General features: G+C 43.7%; 1 protein-coding gene across 5 annotated transcripts in view; it reads right to left on the bottom strand.

Moving 5' to 3' along the window:
- TSPAN4 (tetraspanin 4) overlaps window positions 1-19217 on the bottom strand; it is a 428081-nt gene that overhangs the window by 181170 nt on the left and 227694 nt on the right. Inside the window, exon 3 of one of the 5 annotated variants that reach the window (XM_019281512.3) lies at window positions 10552-10631. The exons of 2 other annotated variants lie outside the window; for them this stretch is intronic. In XM_019281512.3, the coding sequence (XP_019137057.1) occupies window positions 10552-10614 (63 nt within the window). In that variant the 5' untranslated portion in view covers window positions 10615-10631. Of the gene's footprint in view, window positions 1-10551; window positions 11154-19217 lie in introns of those variants that run through there. 2 more of the 5 variants (XM_010400088.4, XM_039553303.1) reach the window with 2 other exon arrangements.

Raw genomic sequence — 19217 nt, 5'->3', positions numbered from 1 at the left:
TGAGGACAAGAGCACATGCTGCACCAAATGGTGTACAGTATGACACCCCTTATTGCTTTCAACCTGCATTTTCTTTCTTATGCTTAGTAACTTTTCATGCTATATCTGTGCCAGGGAGCTGCAATATCATCACTTCAATGTTTCCTGAACAAAAGCATGCCGTGAACAGAACAATGTCAGGGTGTGCTTGCAGTGTCACAATCAATTTCATAATGCAAATGAACCTTGGGTCAAAGGTAAACCCTGTAGGAAACGTAAAAAATGGCAACATATACAGAAGTTGTAAAAATCTCAAGGAATTACAATCATATTCTTTCAGAAAGATATAGAGTGACATAAGAAAGCACAACCAGCTGAAGAAGAATGTGCCGGAGAACTTTGTACTTCTTAGCTGGGCAGTTACATTTGGAGCCCACAGAACACAGGGCACAAGTGCCAAGCCCAGGGGACAATAAAGTACTTCATATAGACAGACATATATACTCCTCCAGCTAGTAGGGGTGAGATATAAAATGAAGAGCCTTCTGCTGTTTTCATGATTTCACATCAGAATTATGGAGTTACTAAAATGGATTTGGTTGCAGAGGGAGCACTCCCTCTGCACATGCACAGGGAAATCCACACTGCTATCGCAGTGAAGCTGACATGTAACTGTCAGCAGCTTGTGCTAAAAATACTAAGCTGGGAACTGAATGGGTTGGATATTACTCTGGAGAGAGAAATTTCAACTGCAGTGACAAAGCATGAAGTACTTCCAAGGTCCAGCCTCAAAATAATAACTTCTGGGTAGAGCAAGTGGAAGTCAGAGGAAGGTACCACTAGCCAAGAAATCAAAGGAAAACAAAAGCTGTGTTTGACAAAAGACTGGTGCCTTCATCTTGAAATCCTACTGAGTATTTGCTGTGAAATAAAGGCAGAAAGAAATTCAGTACTTAGAAAATGCAAGAATTTCATCTAAGGCTTTACTGGAGTATTGAAACATCCCTTTAGTGTAAGCAGTGGAAAAAAGAAACATAGGACTCCCCAGTCCGTGTTTTTTCAGGATTACAATTTAACCAATACCGTAAGTGGAGACACATGCTCTCCTTAGGTACAGGACATTTTTCTCAGTGACTCTTAGTCGATTTTTCTCCAAGAATTATCTACCTAAAACCTATTTATACAAAGGGAAATTGGAGAGAGAGAAGGAATAAGTGTTGTAAGTAACACACAAGAGCATATTCAAGAACACTCAAGTGGTGAGAGTATGGTAAAAATGTTTCAGGTCCTGCAAATTTACCCAAATAATAAAAATTGAAGTTGTCACAAATTACACACAGGATTTCAGTGACGCTTATTCAAACAAATAGATCCTAACTTACTACACTGTTTCTTTGCCTCTGACTTGAATCTGAGACCTCCCTGTGGCACTGGAGCAGTAATTCTGTCTGCTCTCTGATCCCCCTGAAACACGTACTGTTTTGCTGCCATGTTATTAGCCCTTTTCAGAATGTAATAATGCTGACACAGAAAAGGGATGAAAGAGCTTAGCCTGGAATGTTAAAGACACTCCCCAGTTCGGCTACCAAAACCACTGTGATCGTGTTTACCTCTGAGTTCAGCTTTCCCTAGTCAGGAAAACCCTGACTGAAGAGAAGCAGTGCAGCTGTGTGCTCCAGCTGTGACAGCGAGCTCTAACACACCACCCAAGAGGCACATGGAGATCCCTCAGCACATCTGCCAGGAAGAGGAGGGCAGGGGCACTAAAGCAGCACAAGACAAAATTAACATGTTCTCCATAGTACAGACTAAATCCCACCACTGACACAGGACAGGGAACCACAAAAACTTGGAAAATGAGCTCTTACTGGTTATAATACATATGGCTGTGAGGAATGGACTCATGCACACTCAAATTGTTCCTGGTTTTCTTTGCACTGAAAGAGCAGCCATAAAGCTCTCAAGGTCTCTCCTTTTTCGCACCAGACTTTTATTACTATACGCTCTGGGGCTTGCAAACACCAGAAAAGTACTAGTTCCCTGCAAAAGTGAAAATGTCTTGTGGTTGGAGGTCCTGAATGAACAATGAAATAATGTCTGCTTTTTCATGTCCAAGGATGCTTCAGTGTATTCTTTCGTAATGGCAGCATATATATATAGGACATATTTGACCACTCCTCTGTTCTTTATTTTATTTTACAAAGTCATTCTAAAACTACCAAGTATTCTGCATTAATTTAATAAGTACAAAACAGATGGTAGATGTGTTAAAACTCTGGCCTTCAAGGATTGGAAGTTGTAACAGATTGCAAGTGGCAGTGGAACTCTATTCTAATCCAGAGTTCCAGTTATTTTGTTCAAGAAAATGGTATTAAACATGTCACCCTCAGCTCCTTTCCAGGCTGCTACAGATGAATTAGTGAAAAGATTTATTGAGACATAAATAACCAATTTGTCCTACAACCTTGGATGAATGTCACTTACAAAACAAACAAGAGTACAAATGTTCAACTGGTCAATGTGAAGGCAGTCTGTTTACAAACATTTACAAACTTGTCAGGAGCAATGTGGTGGATACCATGGAACTGAAGGTTAATTTGTTGGGGGACTTTAGGACAAAAATAATGTAATAAAATGGCCACGAATAACCACATCTAAAGTTCTAGCTTCTACCAGGGGAAAGGAGGATATTAAAAAATTATTTGAATGCTTCAGCAATTCACAACAAACTGGAGCTGTTTTATGTTTTATAGAAGAGCCATAAGTCCATCTCCCCCAGTATATACCTTCAAAACAGCCAGTGGTGAATACTGAGGGAGTAAAGAGTGTCAGCAATGTCACAGAAATGCTCTATAGCAAGATGACCTAGAGAAAAATCCCAATGTTCAACAAAACCAAACACACTCACGTATGGGGATTGCCAAGGAGACTTCAGCCTTGCCACTATTACAAGTGCCTTCCAGCTTGTCATAGGAACTGCGACAAGACTGGAAATTGCAAGTACCACTAATGGGAGAGCACAGCATGGGAGGGGAAAAACCCTTAGAACTTCTGAAGCCCAGGACTGCCTCCTATGGAGGAAGCCATTGAGCCTTTCCAAGCACAGCAGCACAAAAAGGAACTTGGTTGTGGCACTCGTAGAGTAGTGAATGAATGCATTTACTGAGAATATAACATTTCTCTGCATTCTGGGTTCCCACACTCACCCTTCTAAATAGCATGTAAGACAGCAAGGACAAAACAACTGGCAATTGAAGAAGGAAGGAGAAAGTGTAGAACAAGTTGGAGCCACCATCAGATTCTGCCACAGCATTGTGTAACTTGTGTGTGTCTGAGCGTGTGTGACTCACTCAATACCATACAGCTCAGAGAGACTCCAACATTAAGACAGCACAGACCAATACCTGCAGAAGCTGCACTCTACTTAAAGTGCCTGAGAACAAAAAAGGGCTCTGTGAGGAGTCTGGAAAAGCAAGCAGGGGGGGAAAAAACCACAACCAACCAACCAAAAAACTCAACAAAACAAATACCCAAAAGTTTTGAAGGTCTGTGTACACAAACTTAAAAGATTGAGTCATTCTGGTCCTTTGTCACTGTACATCAAACCCTGTGGCTCATTCAAACCACTATTTCAAATGCATGACATCTTTAGAAGAAGTCTCAGCTGAAACTCATGTTACAAGGCTCTGCATGCATTCACACTTGACACAGGCGAGGAGGGTTTTTTGGAGGGTGTTGGTTTTTTATAAAGAAGACAGACTTAAGATGTGTTTCAGTAGGACAGTGTAATTACAGGCTGCAATTTCAATTTCATTTACTTCTGTTGCATCTTATGATGGCTTAACATTTCCCAGAGAAACAATTACAGGACAATGCTAAGAATACAATTTACTGTCTCCAATCTTCATGAATATGTAGAATTCATTCCACCCAATGCCACATTTCATTTCTAACCCTGCAGTGTTTACTTTACACCACAAATATCAGAGAGAAGTGTCTTTATACATTTTATGGACATACTGTATATTATTCAAACTTGTACAGATTTGCAACCTTAGCCAAAAGTTTGGTTCTAAATAAATAAATCGTACTGTAATAATAACAGCTATCATGATTTAAACAATAGTGACTGGAGACAAACTGAGACTGGGATTTTATCCTACTATATATTCTGTGGACACAGAGTTGCAAATAATCCCCTGGCCAAAAGGTCAGGGGATTTTTCTTCTTCTAAAATAAAGACCCAAAGGGCATGAAAGGGATGTAACACATGGGCAGAATAAGCATATGTTGTAGCAGTTATTCCAGTTTTGATCATGGCCCCAGTGATGAGAAGTCCTGTGTAAGAAGCACTGGCTAGCCTTCAAAAGTCTTCAAGCCAAGAAAAGAAGGAAGAGGAATAATGAGAAAATTATCTCACCTGCCTTTTTTCTTCCTCTGTGTAGGTCAAAGTATTGGCTGCAATACATTTAGTATCTATCACTGTCCAGAAAAGGGAATTATGTTTGCAGCCTTCTGACTCACCGCTTTATAAAGGCCAGTTTGTCCACACCTGCAGCATAGCCATATCCCATGGGTCTACTCACTGCTTATCAATATGACAGCAAACACACCCAATTGCTATGAAACTGCTCTTGTCATGAGCAACAGAAGCAGGAACTGGCTCACAGTAAGCAATTTGAAAATGGTATCTATTATATGGTCAACTTTAAGGTAATTTTTTTGCTCTATTAGCAGCCTTCTGAACCTGGTTTTCTAAGGAAAAAAGAAGATTATGAAAAAGAATTGTGTTGGCTGAGTATCCTATGAATAACTTGTGAGCCCATTTCCCACTGTTAGCCTGATCTGACAGATAGGCATTCTTCTGAAGTCATTAACTTCCAAAAAGTTTTCAGGAGGTATGCATTTAGGTAGCAATTGTAGCCCTCAGCAGTGCCTTCACCAGGAGATATGACCCCAGCATGACCCTCAGTCCCTATTAGACATCAGGATCCACACAGCAAAGGGACTGTATGAATGGTGCCACTATGGAAAAGCCTCTAATTGGTGCCCATACAAATCAGACATCAGGAAATATAATCATCTCTCTCTCACACTTGAGATCAGCCCTCAATAGCTCTGCTTCTCACAGAAATGCCATTTTCTTGAAGTCTGTAATTCCCACATCAAATGAGTCTCCTTTCTTTAAAGGCAATGCTCCTCAAAAATGCATCCTCAGAGAACCCTCGGAAAGACAAGGTGTCAATCATACTGAGCAGTTTCTGGAAGGGGCAAGTAACAAGGGAGAATCAGAAACTCAGAGGCAGCTAGAGAAAACTACATTCTGGGGTAAGCTTCCCATGTTTTAATTACACAGAAGCAAAGTCTGCTTTGCTGATTAAACAAGCTTTTGTTTGTCACTATCCACCTCTTACACACTTGCAAACACACAGACTGTCTTACTTCCAATCAAACTTTCTTCTCAGAGAGCACCCAGCTGGTGGGGATGTGACTGAGGTGTGCAGAAGAGCACCCAGCAGCTGCAACTGGTAAGCTCAGCTCCATGGGATGAGCTGCAGCCCTTGCCCATCAGAGGAGAACATGTGCACACAACAATGATGAAATGGGGGCCCTGCTTTTAAAATGGCTTACTGCTCTATTGGTAATTTTTTTTCCACTAACTTTAAACTGAAGCCAAGTGTAACCACAAAATGATTGCTGCCCTCAGCCACTAACAATCTATAGAGCTTCTGGCTGTTCTAACCATCAATCTCATTCAGCTGACTGATGGAGGATGCAGATGAAGGACAAGGAATGCACTTCAAGAAAATCAGCTACTTCTCTTACAAAATTCTCCACCTTCCAGCTAACAGCTCTTTTCAAGCTAGTAATGTCAGATGGTCGCCCAACAAGGTACAGTGAAATGAAGAGACACCCCTCTGCCTCTACCCTCTGGCCAAATTTGGCCAGGATCACTCAAATACAATCCAGTGCCCCATGGTGCATTTTCAGATCAAGCTGTTCCTTTCTCCAGCTGTCCTGCGCAGTCAGTCTTCCACATATTATAAACATTTGCACAGTTCTTACAACACAACCTGTGCTGCTGAAGTGCAAGAAAGTAAAATTATGCCAGTAATGAGGGATTTCTCATTTTCATTACTTCCTCTCCTTCTAATTAAATGTGAGTAATGTTGGCAGTATCACCAGTGCACCAGGCCAGCAGTAGTCATTAGTGCAGAGCTTCCCAAAAGCTCTGGTGGTCCACAAACCACCGGCAGCAACAAAAGCAGAGGAAGAAACCCAGAGCTGGACCCTAGAATCAGATTAAACAGGTTCTTGTATTTTTTCCCACACAGATCCTGGTGCATTCACTAGTGCTATCTGCCACTTCCTTGGCTCTGTGTTCATACATTTCAGATTTGCACTTTGTGTCTCACAAACCAAGATAAAGCATTCCCAGGGCTGTATTAGTTGGGAATTTAATACGGACCAAACAGCAAAAGAAAGCAAAGTGCCTTGCCTCATCTCTTCATTCAAAAAGGTGAAAAGCAGAGCTCCAGCTGCTCATTTCAGCCATAGTGTGTCCAGCAGATGGCAACTCCCAAGTTTTCAAGAGACCAGAGATTATTTCGCTGGGTCTTTGGGAGCCTACCCAAGGAAATCAAAACTTTTTGAAGGCTCTGACTGCTTTGTAGCGCATACAAATGTAATATGTTTTAACAATGGAAAGAAGACACATGCATAGAAATAACTAATGGTAAGTCTGATCAATAATAAACTTCTTTGCCTCCTTTCTTTTTGTTGCCATCTCCTCTTTATAACTAGATTTCTAACAACAGCATTTTGCTTTTGAATTTCTCTATTGGTTAAAGCTTTACCTGAAGAGTCAGCTATAGCTACTCAGTTAATTGAAGGGCAAATTGCTAACTCTCTAGGTAGTTTTCCCTAGCACAGGATCTAAGGAAAGCACAAGCCACTGGAAACACAAGCACAGCTAGTGCGCTTTCTTTTTTGAGTCTTAAAGGTTTAGGAGCTAAAGTTGAAGCAAGTGGGGATGCTGCATAAGTCAAGGGGATTAAGGGAATGACATTTTTCTTTCTACAGCACTCTCTCAGCCTTTAGGATACATCCCACCTTTTTTAACAAGAAAAAATTTTTAAAAAAAGAGAAGGCACCAGAGCCTTGGATTAAAAGCACAGAAAGAAAAAAGTTCATTTTACTGACTGTAAAGAAAACCCATGTCTGGAGGACAGAATGTGGAAAACAAATGTTCTTCCCTGGGTACATCACAGAGAAATATAAATATTTCATTATGAAAAATATTCTGCTCTGTGATCTTCTGAGGTGCTCTTCAGTCTCAAGGGTTCAGCAATTCAACAAGTGAAAATCGAAGTCCATAAAAATGAATGAAGCCAGGCAAGTATTCTGTATCAGGTGACAAAAGTTATTTTGGGAGCTTACAAACCAGTGAGTGCAGCGATACAATGATGGCTCGTCTGCATCTGGCACTATTCCAGGAAACGGCCTCTGAATGGCAATTCCCATTAGAGAAGCAGTGCTGCTCTCCAATATTGTTTTGCCCATGTTTCAGGACCTTAATACCCCAGAGCAGTTGCAAATGCACCAAGAGCAATTTGTGCAGGACTCCTCATGGAGAAATGAGCTATTCTAGGAATATCTAATTCTTTTCTTTACATTAATAGCTGCTAGTCTGCTGTACCAATGGACTGATTCAGCATCAACACTGACAAGGCACTTCAGCCTGACACTTGTGAAGGAGCTTTGTGTTCCCTTTAACCATTGGAAAGGGGAGGAGAAATTTGCTCTGTTTTCACAGTTATACAACAGCTTTTAAACATTTTACAGCATGAGCACAGTTCCTAATCCAACAAAGCTTGCCAGGAACATTTAAAATCAAGGTCTCAGAGAATTTGCTTCCTATAAATTCACCAGTACTATAAGAAAAGGATCTTTTCCTCAGAAATGCAGCACCAATCCCACTGGAGTTGCACAGGGCTGAGGACTGTTTTCTGCCACGCTATGGGAAAGATAGCTGAAAGTACTGGGAAATAGGCTGTAGGGATGCACAAAATGTACTGGAGTTAATGAATAGGAACAGGAAGAAGATGATGAAAATATGATTTCTGATGGAAATCAAAGCATTTTCTCAAAACAATCAAAAGCAGGAACAAGCTGTAATAGACATTTAATTAATTTAATGCAATGACTGCTCTCAAAACATGAAAAAAAAATCTTCTTTCTACTTAAACTATCGTCTGTTACTAACCAACTACCTAGAGAAGGGTGGAAAGGTGGAACCAGCAAAACTTCTGTGAGCATGTATGCAAAGAGAATCCTATCTTCTTGCAGAGATGCTTTTCCTTTAATTTCACAAAGTAAAACATGACAGATAACTCAAAACAAGATGAAAAACAAAACAGCATCATCAACCTGTAATCATTCTACGATTTCTGATCACTAGAAATGGCAATTTTTTTCTGCTTATACTAAGGAGAGGCTAGCCAGTACCTTTAAAAATCATCTCTTTTTAGTTACTTTCTTCACTGTGAGAAGGTGAAGAGCTGCATCTATTATAACTACATGCTGTGCAAACCTCATTTGGACATGATCATCATCCATCACTCCTGCTGTGCAGGTAGCATGTGAAAGGGAAACAAAACAGAGATCGCGCTGCAGCATTTGACACCACCCACTCCCCTGCTTCAGCTCACCAAGAACCTGGCTGCCACATGGGTATTCTCTTTTTGGGACCCCCATCTTTTCTCTCCCTCCAAGCATAGCTTGGAGCAGCTCTGATGGTTTCAGGGAGGAGACAGAAACCTTTCTTTCTCCCCCAGAGCATTAAGGCTTTCCTAGTGAAAAGCATGCCAAAGATATATATTATGCGCAACCGTGCATCTGTAAATAAACACACCTTGCCTTTGTAAAGACACAGACATTACCTGCAGCAGTACCTCTTCTTATCACACAGATATGTTTCAGTGGAAGATGAACACTGCAAGAGGAACCAGACTGCCTGTATCCTTTGAGGCAGTGCTGTGCACAGTCCTGAAGAGAGCTATTAATGCCAGCATCCTACTGCTTTTCTCTAGCACACACTTCAACTAACTGTCAGTGCTATCCATAATCTCGACCAGGGACAGTCAGGAGACGCACAAGAATGCATGAAAGATAGCAGTTGTCTTTTTCAGAAAGGTCTGGAGTAAGCTGCAATAAATATTAGATGATTTTTAGGGGAGCAGCAGCAACCACAGTTAGCCTTGAAAGACAGAATGCAGCCTTACCAACACTCTTTTCACCAGCTTTACGTAGGATGCAAAGAGAGCACCCTCCTTGTGTTTCACAGCCCTGGTTAGTGCTGTGCCAGTTCAGGGGAGCTGCACTAGTTTATCACACCCCGGTATTACTTGGGTCAGCAGAAGTTGCCTGCACTTTGTGTTCTGTGATGCACTGCAGCACGCCTGGCTTTGAACCGCTGTACAGCAGCGCACACTGGAGAGCAGCTCTCTCCATCTCACTCACAGCCCCCCGAGCACCTCCAACAGCTCACGAGAGCATAGACCACCAGTAACACGGATACAGTAACACCCAGCTGCAAACACACAGCCCCTCCTTAAGTGCCAGGACAGGAGGGGTGTCACTCCGTAATACACCTTATTTCCCTCAGCATGCTAATAAGCCACTTGGGAAGAAAAACCCATTTAAAGGCATCTCCTGAGGATCTTGCAACAGACCTTCCCACGCAGGATTCTGGACAAGAAACACTTGAACTAGAAATCCCGTCCTGCCCTAGCAAATATGCTGCTCCCTTTCTTACAGGACAAACAGCACTGGATCCCCCTGCACTGCACTTCTTTAGTCTCCAGCTACAACCTACACTCCATTACGTGGGAGTGAAGTGCCCAGCCACCCTTGTTGCTGAGATCCACCTCATTTATTAAAAGGATGATGACACACGCATGCCTCGTAGTGACTTGATAAGCTCCTGTCACAGAGTAGCAGCCCCAGAAGCAGAGAGGAGTGCTCTGCTCTCTCTCCACCCACGTCTTCAACAGGGAATGGCAATGCCAGGACCCACCACTGACTGTAACAGAGAATGATTACCTAGAGATTCCCCACACAGGCTTCAATGCTGTGATGTACCAAGTGTGCCATCAGCAATGGAGCAACGGATGTAAGCACGTGCTCAACTTACAAGCATAAATGGCCCCACTGATTTCTCTAGGACTATGCATAACTTTTGAGGCAAACACACATAAGAATAAAAGATCAGGGCACGAAAAAGAGTGTACAGCTCTCACTGGAACAAAGTGATGAAGGCATTCATGCAACTGACCTCTATAAATACACCCTTTCATCCTGTACCAGTTTTGAAACACAGCTGAGGGCCAGGAAATGAGAGGATGAAAAAAACCCTCAGTAGGTTATCTACACAATTAATGAGGCCACAGAAACAGTAGCCTAGGCACCACTTTGTTCAACTCCTAAGTTTAAAAGCAGCAACAAGTTCACCTTCCGTCTTAGTAAACAGACACAAACGCAACCGTCTCGCGGTTCCAAACATGTACTCACCCAGAAGAGAAGGTTGAAAACAAACATTAGGTACTTGATACACTGCAGGCAGTTGTGAGCCATGCTGCACCTCTTCAGTTCTAGGAGAAAAATAAATGAGAGATCCAGGTAAAAGACAACGTACTTGTTTCCCTTGGGGGTCGTGTACTTAGCCTTGGTGGCCTTCGGGCCTGGGTTGGTATGAAATCCAAAAAAAGAGTTGCTGGCAGCCCCAAACTGGCCACCATACATGCTGCTGTAGCGACGGAAGGCGCCATTTGGGAAACTGTAATCCTTGCTGTCCAGGGAAGGGCTCCTGTGATAGGTCGACTCATCGGTGCTGGACCTGCGCATGGTGGCTTCAGCTGTCCCGTTTCTGGTGCTCTGACAGCCGTCGGGCGAAAGGCTGGTGATCCTCCTTCCTCCTCCTCGCTAGGAATCCCCTATTGCTTTGCACCAGCTGTTCTTTTGTCTGCCATCCTGCCAAGGAGTTACGCGTGCTGTGCGGCAGCAAAGTTGGTGAACTGAAGTCTGCTTAGCCAGGAGTTAGGGAGCAGCGTGCTTCCACATGAGAAAGACTTCTGCACAAGTAAACATTCCCGTCACTGTCACGATCGTCCCTCCCGGCCCACCCCGCTATCAGGGAAGGAAAAATCAGAGAGAGATGTACTGTACCCAGAGCAAAGAATTTTAAAAAAAGGAACCGTGGCCTCGCTCGGCTCGCAAATGCCATATAAAACCCCGGCTCCACATGCCACACACAGACAAGAGAGTGCCGCTGCCCGAGACCCGCGGCAGGGGCAGGAATTATCCGAAAGGCGAGCAGCTGCCGTGGCCCTTTCCTCCCGGCCACATCGCTGTGCCCCGAGCCGCCGGGCTCACTTCGCGCATTCCCGCATCCCGTTCCCGCGGCGGGCGCCTGTGGCACGCCAGCCCCGGCGCTCCATTCCCGGAGCAGCCGCCCCTCCTCCGAGCGCCGCGCCAATGGCGCTGCCCGCCCGCCCGGCCGCGCCCCGCCCGCCCCGGCCCGGCCCCGGCCCGCACCCGCGCCCTCACAGCCCCGCCCGGGGCCGCGGGCTCCCTCCCCCTGCCCCGAAACTCTGAGCACGGGGAAACCGCGCGGAGCCCGAACCTGGGTGCAGGTGGCTTTTGAGGGGCTGCCCGGATACACAGGCGGCGCTGCCGAAAGGAACGGGAATAAGTAAGTGCTGTGAAGGTTTCGTACGCAAAAGCGCTGGGGATGCTCCGCGGGGAGCGGGGTCAGGACAGGCCGTGCTCCCCTTGCCGGAAGGCTCGTTTGTTCCGCTGCAGATCCATCACCGGGATGTTCCTAATTCGCTCAGTCCCACAGAATCATCACTCAGCACAACGTGTGGCCAGCTCATTTGTCCCCCTGTCAGAAGGCACTGATCGGCATCCAGCTCCGTACGCTGGGGAGCACTTCCCTAAAATCTGACAGCTCCCACAGGCAGTAAAGAGTTGAAAATGTGCCACACAACTTCTTCGTGAAGGAAAAATCTTACTGAAACTGTGACAATTACAGTATTAACACTCAGGAAAGCAAGACTCATTTACCATCTTTGGCCTCAAATTCCCTGTGCAAGTAACTCACTTGTCTCCGTATGTGCCACCTCCTCTCTGCCTTCCTCCTCTCCTCCTCTGTCTGCCTTTTGATTTTGACTGTAACCTACTGGAGCCAAGTCAAAAGATGGCTGGCTAACATTTTTTTTTAAAGGCCTGCCCAGCAGAGAATTAATCAAGATGAAAACAGGTTTTCTTCATGAAGCATCTTGCCAGTCTCAGCATAAATCAAGAGACACGGACACCAATTAATTAAAGAACAAATTAGTTGAAGTAAAATGAGCTGGTTTTACACATAGCCTGAGCAGTTTGCCCCTGCAAGCCACCCTCTAATTCTGTTAATTTATAAACTGCAAACCTAGAGTCTAATTAATTCTCTTCATTTCCTCCACAAACTATAAATACACTGACCATACCTAGTGCAAGCTTTAGAGAGAAAGAACCTGAGCAAAAAACACACGGGTAATAACTCCTGCACCATGTGTTTCAGTAATTCTGATGACTTACAGCTTTTCCACTTTTTGATTTCCCTATCTCTAAAATTAGAGACACTTCAGAGCCATGATGGAGGTCAGTTTTCTGCTCTTCTTCCCTCCCTTTCCTGCACGATATGAACTCTGTCCCCTTAAAGGAATCTTCCTTCCCTAGCACATAAAGATGGTCCTGTGGAAACAGATCTGTTCTTGGTCTGAGTTTCCAATATAGTATTAATTTTTCCTGTGGTACCAAACAGTTCTGCCCCCAGCCTTTCTCCACACCTGTATTACAACTAGACCAGTTTGGCAATAGAAACCCAAAGATGATTCAAGTATTTCCTACATCCTCTGTCAGTATACAAACATGCCTGTGCACAGAGCTTCACATTAAATGGTGAAAGAAAACCTGGGTACAGCTCAGCACACAAATTATGCTGAAACAGTGACAAGTCAGATAACTGTTATTTAACAAGGGTGCCCATGGTACTGCATTTAACAGAGGAGAATTTGGCATATTTACCGTAAACTAGGCAACTAAAGCCCCAAAGGCAGCTCATTGCTATCTGGATAAGAAAAGAGTTAGAAATCACTTGCTTTTACCTTTCCTGAAGGGAAGAAATCATAAATTCTTAAGAGAATTAAGTCCTTAATATGGGTGGAATAATTTATAAAGCCAAGGTCTGAGGTAGAAGGGAGAGTTTCTAAATGTTTCTTCTAAATAAAAAGTAATAAACATCAATACATGGTGGATATAGTTCAGACAGATGCAGAAAATGCTTGAGGAAGGCGGAGGTCCCACATAACCCTTGCAATAAAGGGTACTTTTTCTCCAGCCTCTTTTCACCATCATCCCGTAGCACACCTCATGGAAATGACAACTTTTTAAAGGCACTTTAGTGTAAAATGTAGTTCTTAAGTTGTTGCTGTTCTTTCTCATGACAATACCAACAGCTAATTAGAAACACAGTCATTTGGGATATAGACATTACAATCACTCTTTTATTAAATCTTCCACGCTAGGAATCCCCATCAGAATCACTAACCTAAATGGGAAATCCTTGAGACAGCAATGTTTCACCAACAGGCTAGCTGCAGCTTGGATGACATGGTTCCATGATGGAGTGATGTCCTGCATGGGAACTGGGGGAAAGCTGATGCCACGAAGATTTTTTGCCTTTTCTTTTATGCCCCTGTTATACCTTTTTTACAACTTCTGTATTCCTAGTGCTTTTTCCCTACATTCTTGGGCTTGTTTGTCAAGCTGAGAGACTAAACATTTTAGAAGCTTTGTAGCTAGAGATCAGTGTGCCCCAGACCCCAAGGTCCTCTCCAGGACACATTCTGTAAACTAAGATAGAACCATCCAGGGGAAGGCTCCTTGGGGAGGGGGCTCACTTGAGCCTCTCCTTGGGGAATCTTTGATAGATATGCTAATTAGTAAAACCCATAATGTTATAACCCATCTTTTGGGGAGGATATTCGGCGGGGTGCATCTTGATGCATGTGACCTGGACGTGTGCACCTAAGGATCCTTAAAAACAAATACCAAGGTAAAATCCCTTTTCACCTTCTAACAATGTATGACTCTTGATTTTAAGACCAGGAAAAGGCATCAAAACAACAAAAAGAGAAGGGTTGGTGTACTCTACTCTTGCCCATCCCTGGTACAAAGAGGGTGGAAGGGGCATGCTGGGACCAGTATTGACATTTAAGCTGTTTAACAATAAAGTAATACATGAACCAAGAAGAATAAACGTTGGAAGCATTGCATCACTGGGCCATTGTGTGTAAAGGGTGACTCAAAGGGCAGGTGAATTAGAGTTCTCACAAAACTTTTTGTTAATCACTGAGCCTAAAATCAAAGCCTGGACCTAGTGACCTCTGTTCACCTCTGCTTAACATCTATTTTTTCTCTCCCCAGCTGTATCTCTATATTCCCATCCTGTGGCCAATTCATATTGATTCCTCTCCACAAGAAAACAAGCACTGTGCAGTCTTGCCAGCAGAGGTTCAATTTGTATTGATTCTGGTGGCACGCTACCATTTAGGTTTTAACAACTCTGTCCCTGCCACTTTGAGTGGAGGGCTGGTAACCCTTCAACGTCTCCAGCCAAAACCCTGGCCCTGAAAGAGAGGAGGCAGCAGTCTCACTCTAATGACATCAGGTGGGCTCCAGGCAATAAACTGTAAAACGTTTGGGCATCAGGGGCAGATCTCTTAACTGTGTTATCCCTCCACCCTTTCTCTGAGAAGCCAAGGCTTCAGCTTTCATCTGAAGACACACAGCTTGTTCAGCACACACTTCCCACCTCACCCTGAGCTGCAGCCACCACGGACCCCACACCACGCTCCCACCTCCCTTAGCTGACTCTACTCTTGGTTTCCCAGTTGTTCTTGCTGCTGCTGCTGCCAGCCCCTGCTGCATCACCTCCACTGGTCATGGCAACAGTCCCATTTAAAGGGATCATGGGTACCTAGGCCAGTCAGGATGGGGCACGTGCAATACACCTACAACAGAGACACATGAGAGCACGAGCAGCAGTCCTGAGTCCCAGCCTGGGCTGCAGCTGGGGAGTGCTGCTGGACACTGACCCCCAGGGCAGGGACATTGCTGCTGCTGAGGCTGGAGGGGGCTTTGTGTGTGCTCTGAGCTCAAGTGATGGTTAATACATCAAAACTTTCTACTAGGGATCCCAAGAGAACCTGCCCATCCCCATGGTTTTGGTGAGAGCTGCTTTCTGGCCCTCTTCAGCCTCCTACTCGCCTTTAGCTCCTCCTTTGGTGCACCATGTTTTTGTAGACCCAGCTACTTCTTTGCCTGTTCCACATTCAGGCCTTCCCCTCCTCATGCCCGACTGTGTGTGATGCCTCTGGACCCAAAGGACTCATCAACTGAAGCCAACAGTATTTCAATGTCATGTTAGATCACGCCTTCCTTTTCTTTTGAATTATTTTGTATAGTGCTTTCTCTTCCTCCTCCATGATTTAACACTCACAACCACAAGACACCGGCCCCTTCACCTCACACAAAATGCAGCCTCTAATTCACATCCTCATTAATTTAGTCTTGTAAGTCTTTTAATGGTTGCACTGGTTTTCCCCCCACTAATGCCTCTTGTCATTGTCTTCAAAATTCTGCATACCTGCTCTATCCTCCTAATGAAACAACCCACTCTGCATTGACCTCAACAGACTGTTAAGAAGTGATCCATGAAATAGAATAAATTTTAAAGAATCCTGCTAGAAGCTATTACTGAAATATATTATATAAAACAGGGTATGTATGTGACAACTGCTCCTGTTCTGCAGCAGAGGGGTGTGCAAAGGCATGCACGTGACAGGTGGCAGCCATTCCCGGTAGTTTCAGTGAACAAAATGACTAAGATGAAACATTACTACAAGAGCAGGATCTTTGTGAGTTAACTAGCTTTGCTTCACGCAACAGCACTGAAATCAGCTAAGGACAATCACCTGAAGAATATATTCCAAATGCTCAACTTTTTAATTTCATGTACATACAGAGATCACCACATAAAAGCGTTAATCAAACCTGTTTGGCCCTGCCTGTCCTTTTCTTCAGCAACGTGCCTGAAGAGAAATCTCTTGTTTCCTCACCCAATGCACTCTTTGCAGCTACTATTTGGTTATGTTTGCTTCAGTGATGCAGGTTTTGTAGAAACTGTACCTCTTCCAGAAGTCTAAGAGAAACATTATCTCTTCTGACTGGAGGGTGAACCAAAGTTCAGGGCCAGGCTGGCTGTTTCAGCTAGGAGGGAGAAAAGCCTTGTGATGGAGTCTTTGATTTGTTTGCTTTTGTATATTCATTTTGCATGAATATAAATGACTAAGAGCAAAGCAAAGACAGTGAGAAGATGATTTTTAACCTGACAGCCTCACACTGCCTCAGGTTTTCAGTCTCTGCTCAGCCCTGGCCAGGACTGTTTAGTGTCTTCATCAGTGACATACACAGTGGGATCCAGCACACCCTCACCAAATTTGCAGATGTCACCAAGCCGAGTGGTGCAGTTAACACACCTGAGGGATGGGATGCCATCCATAGGGATCTGGGCAAGCTCTAAAAGTGGGCCCATGGAAACCTCATGAGGTTCAACAACACCAAGTGCAAGGTGCTGCACCTGGGTTGGGGCAACCTCCATTATCAAGCTGGGGGATGAAGGGATTGAGAGCAGCCCTGCCCAGAAGGACTTGGGGGTACTGGCCAGCATGGCCAGCAGGTTGAAGGGGGTGATTCTGCCCCTCTGCTCTGATGAAAGTCCATGTGGAATAGTACATCCCGCTCTGGAGTCCTCAGTTCAAGGAAGACATGGACCTGTTGGGAGTGGGTCAGGAGGAGGGCCCTAAAAGAATCAGTGGGCTGGAACCTTACCTAATGGGAAAGGCTAAAAGAGTTCAGATTGTTCATCCTGGAGAAGAAAAGAGTCCAGGGAGACCTCATTGCAGTCGTTCAGTACCTAAATGGGGCTTAAGAAAGATGGGGACTGACTTTTTAATAGGACCTGTAGCAATAGGATAAGGGGTAATGTTTTTAAATTTAAAAAGGGTAGATTCAGACTACATAAAAGGAAGAAATTTTTTACAATGAGGGAGGAGATGAAATACTGGAGGAAGTTGTCCAAAGAGGTTGTAGATGCCCCATCCCTGGAAATATTCAAGGTCAATTCAAGCAGCAATCAACAGGTTTCCTCCCTAAATCCTGCTCTCTCCTAAAAATTCACATGGTGCAGTGAGTCTGCACATGTTGCCAAAGACTTTAAGAGAGGCGCAAGTGGCTCAGGAGGGGAGCAATAAAGCCAGTTCCTGAACCAAAAGCAAGACACATTAAAGCAGCCCCCTGAGAAACAGGTAAGTCAAGCAATATCAGTTCTACTCTGGGCTGCAGGTCCTCCAGCTCAGAGAGTATCACCATGGGGTTGTAAACGGAGGATATATCTGGAATCTTTTGTTATAGAAAGAAATAGGAATGTTTTCTAATAAGTGAAGCAGAAGATAGTATGCTTCACTGCAACCTCAAACTTACCACATACCTAAGATCCCAGACCTTCCCTTTTATTTCCAGGGTCCTTGCTCATCCATTAGCAATTTCAGTATCAGTAAAAGATTACAGTTGCTGGAAACAAGTCAAGCCCTGGATTGCATGGGCAGAAGAAGACAATCAGACATTCTAGAGATTTCCTCAAATACAAAAATCTGTTGATATTCACAGTTGTACCTACAACCACTTGAAATATTTACTGATGCCTCCAACAAAACTTTGAAAACACATTCCAGTCACAAGCAAGTTCACTTATATAGCAGACTTCAGGGTTGGTTGGTTTGTTGTTTGGTTGGTTTTTTTCATTTTCTTTCTTTTTTTTTCCTTTATAAATAAGGAAATTTGCATTAAAAAAATCTTCAATACTTAATAGCTCATCTCCTTCTGCTCACATGTCACCTGAAGTCATGATCTTTGGTTTATGGCACAATTAGTTGCTATGGAAATAACATAATCATAGACACAGAGAAAATATTATAGGTATGATATGCAATGCTCTTTATTTAAGCCTGTGAACAAGTAACTTTGCAGAAACCTCATTCCTTTTTACGTGTTCTCATCTGCATAACTGCTGCCATCACCTCTGCCTATGCATTCAGACTCACTGCTATTCCTACATGCATGACTCACACTAAGGGCATTTCCTTCACCCACACTGGAGCTTCTGTGTGTCCAGTGCTGAGAGTGTACACACGCAGAATAGCTGGTGCCATGTCAGACTAAACAAACAAAATCTCTTTTAAAATTACCTGGTATTGGCCCCCAAAACCCTGTGCACCACAGAGCTCCCTCGCCTTTTGTGCTTTCCAGGCTTTTGTCATCCTGTTCTTTGCTAATGATTTCTTTTGTCCAATAGTAAAAATTTTAGAGTAAGGAGATTCCTTGTTTCCTCAGCAAATTCTGCATATTTGAGCCCTGCACAGAGAGGATTATTGCTGCAGATTAAAGACAAGCAGTGCCAGTCTGTGAACTCCTGAAGAAGCAGAAGCCCCATTTCCCTCTTAATGTCTTCAGTAGTAAAGAATGAAAAAGCAGAAATAAAGAACCCATCTGACACCCTGTACAAGAGGAGTTGTAGCCCAAATTAAACTTTTGTCAAGACCTATCTTTGCGGTGTCAGCAGGTCTTAGCAGCACAGATGCAATTTATGTGCTAGTTTTCTTAAAATCAGGTTACTTCTCTAACCTGAGAGATCAGCTGACATTCAAAGAAATACCACTTCAAACACTCATGTGGTACTCAGGATCTTCCTGTCAAGTATAAAGTAAACAGACATGAAAATCTTTAAACTGCACAGTTCCAATGAAAGGAGAAAGTTATTGTGAAAGCAGAAGCAGACAAAACAAAACAATGACTTAAAAAAACTCAAGGATTCAATAATGTTCACTAACTACTGTCTGCCTTTTAACATCTTTATGGATTTTTTCCTTGGAGATTCAAAATGGATCCTCTACTTGTCTTGCATCCTTGAAAACAAGACTAAGGTTTTGCACGCATGTAAGCATGAAGCAAGTTCATATAACCATATTTCAGCTCCATTTCCAAAGCAATGAAGGCCCAGAAGCGCTCACTGACCT

Source organism: Corvus cornix, chromosome 5 (assembly GCF_000738735.6).
Source record: "Corvus cornix cornix isolate S_Up_H32 chromosome 5, ASM73873v5, whole genome shotgun sequence".
NCBI classification, from domain to species: Eukaryota; Metazoa; Chordata; class Aves; order Passeriformes; family Corvidae; genus Corvus; species Corvus cornix.
The sequence above is the reverse complement of the archived record's forward strand: the minus strand, read 5'-3'. Positions and strand labels throughout refer to the sequence as shown.